The following is a 9,307-nucleotide window of genomic DNA, read 5'->3' on the forward strand; positions in this document are numbered from 1 at the left end:
GAGTAACATTGGGTTATATATGGTTTTTTAGTAAAAATTAGAAAATAGTGAGACAAAATAGGGAGAACCACAAATTACACCATGGTGGGTGGTTATTTTGGGTGTTTCCTTTATAAGTAGTATAAATATATAGTATATATATGTATAGAGTATATATAGTATATACTTTTGAAATAAAAAATATTAAGGGCAAAATAAAAAAATAGAATCATAGTGATAGTTATTTCAAGTTTTAACTTTATACATAGTATAAATATAGATATAGATATAGATTCTTCATTTGTTTATACATAATTATTAATAATATGTAATGTTATGATCAAATAGTTTTTTGAACTAATTAAAATTTAGATGGGATATCCTCCAATTTGATGTTCTACTTAAATTTCATAACATTGTGCAAATGTATGAATCTAGGGGTCCATAATTAATAGTCTTGGGCTCATGATCAGATGGGGTATGCGTTTTACCTCTTCTTATAAATATCACACATAGAACTAGTGTAGGTTTAAAATGATTCATTGTATTCTTAATACAACGGGATAGTCATGGCATTGCAGTGCTTTATAAAAAAATGTTTTAAGGCATAATTATTAAAGTAATATATCTTCTCTTTCAAGACACTATCACTTTATATACAATTTTATTTTATTGGTTAAAAAATATAAAATTAATATATATTTAATTCATATTTTACTTACCACCATAAAAAACTAATGATATATAAAATGATAAAAAGTTTGGAACATAAAATATGATCTCATTATTAAAACTCTAACTTACCTATCACACAATGAGGAAACTGATTCATGTAATAACTATACCAGACCTACAATTAAATTAGTTAATATTAGACAAATCTGATCAAATATTAACTAATTATATTTATTCAATATTTTTAAAATGTCACCATACACATTCAAAACTTGAAGTAGGAATGACAAAAATATCTGCCCCGTAGGTATCCAAAAAAATAGCTTATGAGTGGGAACATATATTATGATATCCGTCTTGCGGGTAGCCACATATTCCAAAATTTATTTTTTAATTAAATAATTTATATATATTAAATTTTTATTATTATTTTATAATTATATATTATCTATTTTTGTATTATGTTATAATGAATTTCAGTGATAAAATATATGATAAAAATTTAACATGTATATAAACTTTGTTATTCATGTAACAATTATTTTAAATATATTAATTATTATAAAATACATAAATATTTATTGAAACTTAAAAACTTGTGTGGTACCCTCAAATATCTACTACCCATGTACCCATAAATAGTGCAAATATAAGTACTGATGATAAGTACGGGAAAGTACTACATGTGTCCGTTCTATCCCGTTGCCGTCTCCAACTTGAAGTCAATAGGTGTTTGTACTTTGTAGCATAATTAACTATTGAAACATTTTGATATTAAGTTATATTTTACAAATAATAATAATTATCTAATGCTTCTATACTTCTATACTATTAATAAAGGGAAAACACAACATAACCACTCATCATGGTGTAATTTGTGTTTTCCTATTTTACCCTCAATATCTTTTTATTTATACCAAAAACCATATAATATTATTTTCTTATTTTATCCTTATTATCTTCTTATTTTAAAAGTGTATTTAAAAAATTGAATATTAAACCAATTGAATAAACTCAACCGTAAATTTAGCGCAAAAAATTATATTTGAATTTACAAAATACAAACTATATATTATAAACGAACGGGTTGACAGACACGACAGTGCATATCAACATGCTAGTATTTATAGGTGTATTATATTTATTATAACTATCATGTTGACAGTCACTATCAGTCACTATCGTGTCTGATAGGCATAATGTAAGAATAAAAAATAATTAACTAAATAATATGAACATATATTAGGTGGAGAAGAACATTAGATTATATATAATTTTATTTCTAAAAATTAGAAATTAGTGAGAGTAAAATAGGGAGAACCACAAATTACACTATGGTGGGTGGTTATTTTGGGTTTTCCCTTTATAAGTACTAGCGTGTTGACATGCACTGTCGTGTCTGTCAACCCGCTTTCCTATCGTTTGTAATGTATAGTTTGTATTTTATAAATTCAAATATAATTTTTTGCACTAAATTTACGGTTTAGTTTATTTCAATTGGTCTAATATTCAAATTTTTAAATACACTTTTAAAATAAGAAGATAATAATGATAAAATAACAAAATAATATTATATGGTTTTTTGGTAGAAATAAAAAGATATTGAGGGCAAAATAGGAAAACACAAATTACACCATGATAGGTGGTTATTTTGTGTTAAACTATTAAATATATAATAAGTTTGCAAACTAAAATGAAAATTAATATCTTAACAATTTTAAACAAAATACATGTGAAGGAACATGACTAAAAATTAATTATGCCCATATTTATTTGGAAACCAGAACCATGAGATGGAAACCAATCATACAAAACAACTTCCAAAAAATCAGAAATAGTTGTGGTGCCAGAAGTGAACAGAACACGTGATATGAATATGTGATTCATATTTTGTCACACTATCACCATTTATTACCTTTTTTTTGTGTGTATATAGGTGTCACCAAAAATTTAAATTAAACAATTAATTCTTTCCCATTTCACATCATGATTACTATTAATAGTTTAATTTTGAGAATAAATTACTACTAATAGATATACTCATAGACAATGATATACCCTTTTACAAATAATAATCACGGGAAAATGAAATATGATATAGAGTAATACTTTATTTTTAATAAGTACATATATTATTTGTGTGATAATTTAATAAGAAGATATAATATTACTATATAGATGTTAACATATAAATGTTTACTAACATAAATAATACATCCTTAATTTATTCCAATATTGACCACCCATTCCTCAATCACATGAATTTGTATTTTTGTTCACCAGCCAATCACTACTACAATAACAACTCTATCAGTAGAGACCTTACATCTATTGTTCAACTTCAACCTCAAACAACAACTCTGATCTTCATACCAAGTTCTTCAATCAATCAATTTCAAAACATTTGCTTCATCAAATCCACTCAATTACTATTTTCTCCCTATTATAAACTATCAATTAAACTGATTGATCTAAACTCTTGAGACTTTTTTGTAGTAGCTTTTTGTTCAGAGTTTCTAGACACTTATCAAAATGACCCAATGCTTCAGTTTAACCGAAACCAGAACCCGTTGCTACATGTCAACCTTCATCGGGTCGGGGCTCCGATCAGCCATAACAGACTTCAAAGACGGAACAGTGATGCATTGTTGGGTACCCAAGACCCGAACCGAGTCAAAACCGAACCTTCTCCTAATCCATGGTCTAGGAGCCAACGCTTTATGGCAATGGGGTGACATCATTCGCAACCTCACACCCTTGTTCAATGTCTACGTCCCAGACCTCATTTTCTTCGGTGAGTCCTACACGACCCGACCCGAACGAACCGAAAAGTTTCAAGCTGAGTGCGTGATGCGGGTATTGGAGGCTAATTCTGTAAAAAAAGTGAGCCTTGTGGGGCTGAGCTATGGTGGGTTTGTTGGGTACAGCATGGCGGAGCAGTATAGTGAGGTGGTGGAGAGGGTGGTGGTGTGTAGCTCAGGGGTGTGTATGGAAGAGAAGGATATTAAGGATGGGCTTTTCCCTGTTTCAGATTTGGAAGAAGCTGTTAATATTTTGGTGCCACAAACGCCACAGAAGCTTAAGGAGCTTTTGGGGTATAGCTTTTTCAAACCTCCTAGATGGTTGCCATCTTGCTTTCTGTATGATTTCATCGAGGTAACAATTATTTTGCCTCTTAATTACTGTTTGCTGTTAACCACTAATCATGTTATAAATCGTGTTAGTCACATTATTAATTAATTGATAGCAAAGGGAAGTATGAGGCATAGGTTTATTGATATAAGTTTTGTTGGGAAGTAACTTCCCAACTGGCTGCTTCATTCTCATGGGTAAAGTTTAAATATTTGTTGGCCACTTATTGTCAATTGGTTTCGAGATGAAACTTTAAAACAGTATGAAAGCTATAGCACAACTTCTTTTCGCAGTTTAAGAGTGATAATTGTTGGGAGCGATAGCGAACTATCTGAAAATGAGTGGTTCCTTAGAGTTATTCCAAAAAACAATTGATAGCAAAGGCCACCACTTAACTTTTGGAGTATTTGAAGACCAATGAAAGAAGTTTATTAGCTAAAACTAAAATGGAAGCTAACATTTTAAAGACAAAAACATGATTAAGCAATTAGCTAGTTTAATCTTGTTATGATCAATTCCACCCTAGTTCAGTTGTTAATTACTTTGTTTGAATTTAAAAGAAAACTGACATTTTTACCTATTTTTGTGCAATTTTACAAGTGGTTGGCTGATAAAATCTAAGCATAATGGGTGTACATATATAGTATATTACTGTAGTAGTGACACCATCCACAAGCATGATTATAGGAGGAAAAAATATAATGATGGGGCAGTCATAGATCATAGAAGTGGAACTAGATGATGATGTTTCAGCAGTCATTTTTAACTAAGACATATAATATTATGGTGGATATTTGTAAATGAAAAGGGATTTAGAGTGAGCTAAAGTTGGTGAATTTGGGTAGGCAATGTGCATGGACTATATTGAAGATAAAAGAGAGTTGGTTCGAATCATTGCAAAGGGAAGAAAACTTTCTGACCTCCCAAAGATTTGTCAGGTTCATTTCAATTTCCCTCTCAGTAGCATAGCCTATATTTGTATTTGAATTTTTCCCCATTGTAACAGCTTAAATAGATAGCTTCATTTAATCTTTGATTGCAGCCTACTCTAATTATCTGGGGAGAACATGATAGAGTATTCCCTTTAGAATTGGGTCACAGATTGAAAAGGTTAAGACCTAAAAACACTCTGATTGTACTAGTTACCATTATATTTGAACTCAGAACTGATTGGATTGGTTGAAACACAGGCATTTGGGGGAGCAAGCTCAATTAGTTGTCATCAGTAATGCAGGGCATGCCTTCAGTTCGGAGAAGAGGAAGGAGTTCTACGAAAACTTGAAGTCGTTTCTCATGGATTTGAAGCCACCTGCAGAAAAGAGAACATAACAAAAGTGTCAAAACAACAATACAATATGAGCTCAAACATGTTAATAAAGGAGACCCACATAGTTGGTCTAACTATATAATAATAGGAGTACATGATTCTTTTCTGTACAAACAAATGGTATTATATTATGAGACTGAACATTTGTGAGAAAGCTAGATAAGCTTTCAGAAAGCATGTAATAGGTAGCATGATGAAATACTTAACAACAGTTTTTTATCTTTCCCTCTGCATGAGATTTCCTACATTCCTATGCATCACCTAACTGTTTGATGTCTAATAACTTTATGTGATTGAGTATTAAATCAGAATAACACACCAAAAAATAGGCAAAATGAAGAGTCCCCAAAGAAGAGTTTGGTTGGTAGAATTGTGAATATAAAATGTGAGCACTTAGTTCAAACATGGCAACCCCACAATTTTGCCTCACTCTCCTTCCCATGAAAATGGACAACTTTCTGATCAGTGTTACAAGGCTTCTCATGATCTGACAGACACCCAATTTTCTCATGAGATAGTTGATCCAGTGAACCAATCACAATCATACATTAACAAAAAAAAAATTATACTGTCTAAACAGAAATAAAGATGGGTTAGAGATGGTAAAAATATTTCGCCCATCAGTACGCATAAAGATATCTACAATAGGTAACCATAATAATAATTTATATGTGGGAGGGTATTATAGGTACCTACATATTTATAAAATTATTTTTTAATTAAATATTTTTATATATTTTATACTTTTTTATTATTATTTTAAGATTATATATTATCTACTTCATTATTATTTTAATCGAACTATAGTCCTAAGTTTATGATATAGATACCTTATTATTTTTATATATTACTCATTAAAAAATATATACACATATAATTAAAATTAAAAATTTGCTAGATAGGCACATAAGAGATAGGTATGAGATAGGTATGAGATAGGTAAGTACCAACAAGAACTACATGTCCCAAAAAATCTCCATGTCCCAAATCAATTACATTACAATAAATAATAAAAAAAAATTTGTTTTCTGTTTTTATATTTTTTTTCTTAACTAGTTGACATTTTTTGATAGAAATGATATACAATGAGACACCAAAGACAGGTAAACTTCATTCAGGTAAGTACTACCTGCACCCACCCATTAAGCCCTATTGTCATCCGTAGATGAGATAGAAGTGTAGAACCATTCCCCTCATCTACAACTAGTAGGAGACCCGTGCGTTCACACGGGTAATAATATGTATTGTAGGAATTTAATTAAAAAGTGATTACATAACTTGTTAAATAAAAAGTGATTGAGGAATACATACTAAAATATGTTTTGCATAATCCATTGCTAATGTAAAGATGGTGGTACAATGAAATGATATTGAACCTGTAATGTTAAAAAAAGCAAACATGTTAGGAAAAGTTGAATGAATTTAGATGGAAATTTGCATGTTGTTTTTGAACAGCAGAATGTGAGTAAAAATTAATTTATAAACATTGCTTTGTTTATTTTGATTGTTGATGTAAAGTTATTGTACAGTCATATGATAATGAATTTGTTATTTTAGAAAGATGTAATAATTAGAAATAAATATTTTAAACGTAATGTAAAAGAAGTTGTAGAATACCTGTTAAAGATTTTGGAAAACTTCTTTATAAACGACATTTATCGTTGTCTTTAATGGTTTACCATCCTTGTCATGTATCAATATCTTCAATCCCTTTTTGCTCTGTACTCTTGAAACACTTACATACGATTGACCATGACTAAATACTGGTCTAGGTAAATACAACCCTACACTCTCTAGTGATTGACCTTGTGATTTGTTGATTGTCATAGCGTATGACACAATTATAGGGAACTGTCTTCTGATAAGCATGAAAGGCCATGTAGATTGGGATGGTGACATTGATAACCTAGGAATGTAAGTGATATTTCCAATGTTTTTTCCAGACATTATCTTTGCCTCAAGTACATGATTAGCCATCTTCGTAACCACAAATCTTGTACCGTTACATAACCCTTCAGACTAATCTAAATTCCTTAATAGCATAATTGGGGTCCCTACTTTCAACTTGATTTTATGATTTGGAAGTCTTGATGTTGAAAGTGAATTTAGAAATTCAAGAGTTAATATATTGAATGCTTCATTGTCATTAGCATCACACATATCAACTTCATCTGAACTCAAGTATTTTTTTCATCACCTGTAAGTATACATTACAATAGTTATTAATATAAATATAATAAATTAATACATTTAATATACAGATATTGTGCATGTATTTTAATATACACATTTAATATACACATTATTTTAATATACACATTTTCATTGTAATGTGTATAACTATTAATACATGCACAATATCTGAACGACAACCTCTTGGAACCACTGGTAATATTTGTCTAAAATCACCTCTAAATACTACAACTTTTCCTCCAAACAGAATGGAGCTATTTTTTGTTCCCATTATGTCACAAAGACTTTTATCAAGAGCTTCGAAGCAAAATTTATGTGTCATTGAAGCTTCATCCCATATAATTAACTTTGTTTGTTTCAATAACTCTGCAAGTTCAGTCCCTTGATGAATGTTGCAAACTGAGTTGTCAAAAGTTGGTACTGGAATTTTGAATTTAGAATGTGCTGTCCTACCCCCAGGTAATAGTAAAGAAGCATACCACTTGAAGCCACAGTCAATACAATATGCTTTTGAGATCTCAATGCATATGTTAGAGTACGCCACATGTGTGTTTTTCCAGTTCCTCCATAACCATATAGAAAAAACATGCGACCTTCTTGACGATTAACAGCTTGCATTATAGTCTTGAATATTTGATATTGTTCTTCTGCATAATATAAAATGAAATTGTCTATTATCATCTTATTATTAGAAATAGATTTATTAGTACTAACATTAAATAAATAATTTTGTAAGAAATTGAAAGTACCTGTTAAAGAGTTGAAAAAAGTATGGAAATTTCTCTTTAATTCATCTATATCATAATTAAGCTCTTGACATATTAGTCTATTGCCTAATTGACTTATTATTTACCCATTTGGGTATGGCATTGAAGGATATTCTTTCAAACTCCTCCAATTTCCTTCAAGTAGTTTTTCAATCTCCAATAAAGTCAGATTTTGTAGTTGTTCATCCGAAAGCACCAACCCTATAAGTTATAAAAAGTGTCATATAATTTAAGATATTCAAACAAAATAAAGTTATAATAATAGAATATAATATAATTGTTGAATACCTTGATTATTGGAGATATTTCTTTNTATTTCTTTGATTGTAAAGAATTCCATCAGATAACCATTGCCACATGTTCTCCCAAACATGATTTGGCCTATTCATTGATGTGGATAAAAGCATTGTGACAAATAATTTCCTCAAGTAGAAACCAGAACCCCAATTCTTTGCTTCTCTTAGTGCTTCAATGTATTCTCTATCATCTTTAAGTAAGCCACATGCAAAACATGCATCCCTGAATGTTTCATATCGAATATTTGAAAAAGTTCTAATATCTTCAAAACATGTCAGTCCTTTAACAACTGTCAACATCATCCTAAGATAGTATAGCTCACCGGTGCATGGAGAACCCCAAATTAATCTTCCAATTGTATAACCTGATTTTCTTGGCTTCCAAGACCTAGTTTTCTTCACATAAATAAATTTTGACACATATTGAGCATAACCCAAAGTTCTACCTCCTGGATATTTTTTATTAGATTCCATCCAAGATGTTAACATAGATTCTGATACAGTTGGTCTTGAAAGAATGTTGTCAATATCCTCATGATCATTAAAGTAAACAGGTTGTTCTCCTGGAAGATGAAAGTATAATCGTTCTACAGCAGGTTGTCTTCCATGAATTGGAAATTTAAAAATTCTCCAATATGCTTCTGATGGTGATACATATCTACAATCAAGATATTGCTTAACCTCATCAATGTTATCGGGAGCCTGCTATGCACCACCATCTGTTGGTTCAATAACAACAGTGATCCTATCATTCCCTTTGTTTATATACTTGAATAAGTACTTAACTGAGGTACTTTGGTTACACCACTCCATATTAATATGAGCTTGGTACTTAGTTAATATATGCGGGTTATAAGGGACAACATATCGATTGTCAAGAGAGATGCCCTTTTTTTCAACAATGTTTCCATTATCTCTTCTCATATAAACATGATATC

At 30.3% G+C, this 9,307-nt stretch overlaps 1 protein-coding gene across 1 annotated transcript; it reads left to right on the top strand.

Annotated features, from left to right (window-relative positions):
* Nucleotides 3,075-5,267, top strand: LOC109338196 (2-hydroxy-6-oxononadienedioate/2-hydroxy-6-oxononatrienedioate hydrolase-like). Its single transcript, XM_019575376.1, has 4 exons — nt 3,075-3,810; nt 4,632-4,724; nt 4,829-4,896; nt 4,977-5,267. The coding sequence occupies exons 1-4, from the start codon at nt 3,187-3,189 to the stop codon at nt 5,113-5,115; spliced, it is 924 nt and encodes a 307-aa protein (XP_019430921.1). The 5' UTR covers nt 3,075-3,186; the 3' UTR covers nt 5,116-5,267.

The sequence above is a fragment of the Lupinus angustifolius genome, chromosome LG02 (assembly GCF_001865875.1).
Source record: "Lupinus angustifolius cultivar Tanjil chromosome LG02, LupAngTanjil_v1.0, whole genome shotgun sequence".
Classification (NCBI taxonomy): domain Eukaryota; kingdom Viridiplantae; phylum Streptophyta; class Magnoliopsida; order Fabales; family Fabaceae; genus Lupinus; species Lupinus angustifolius.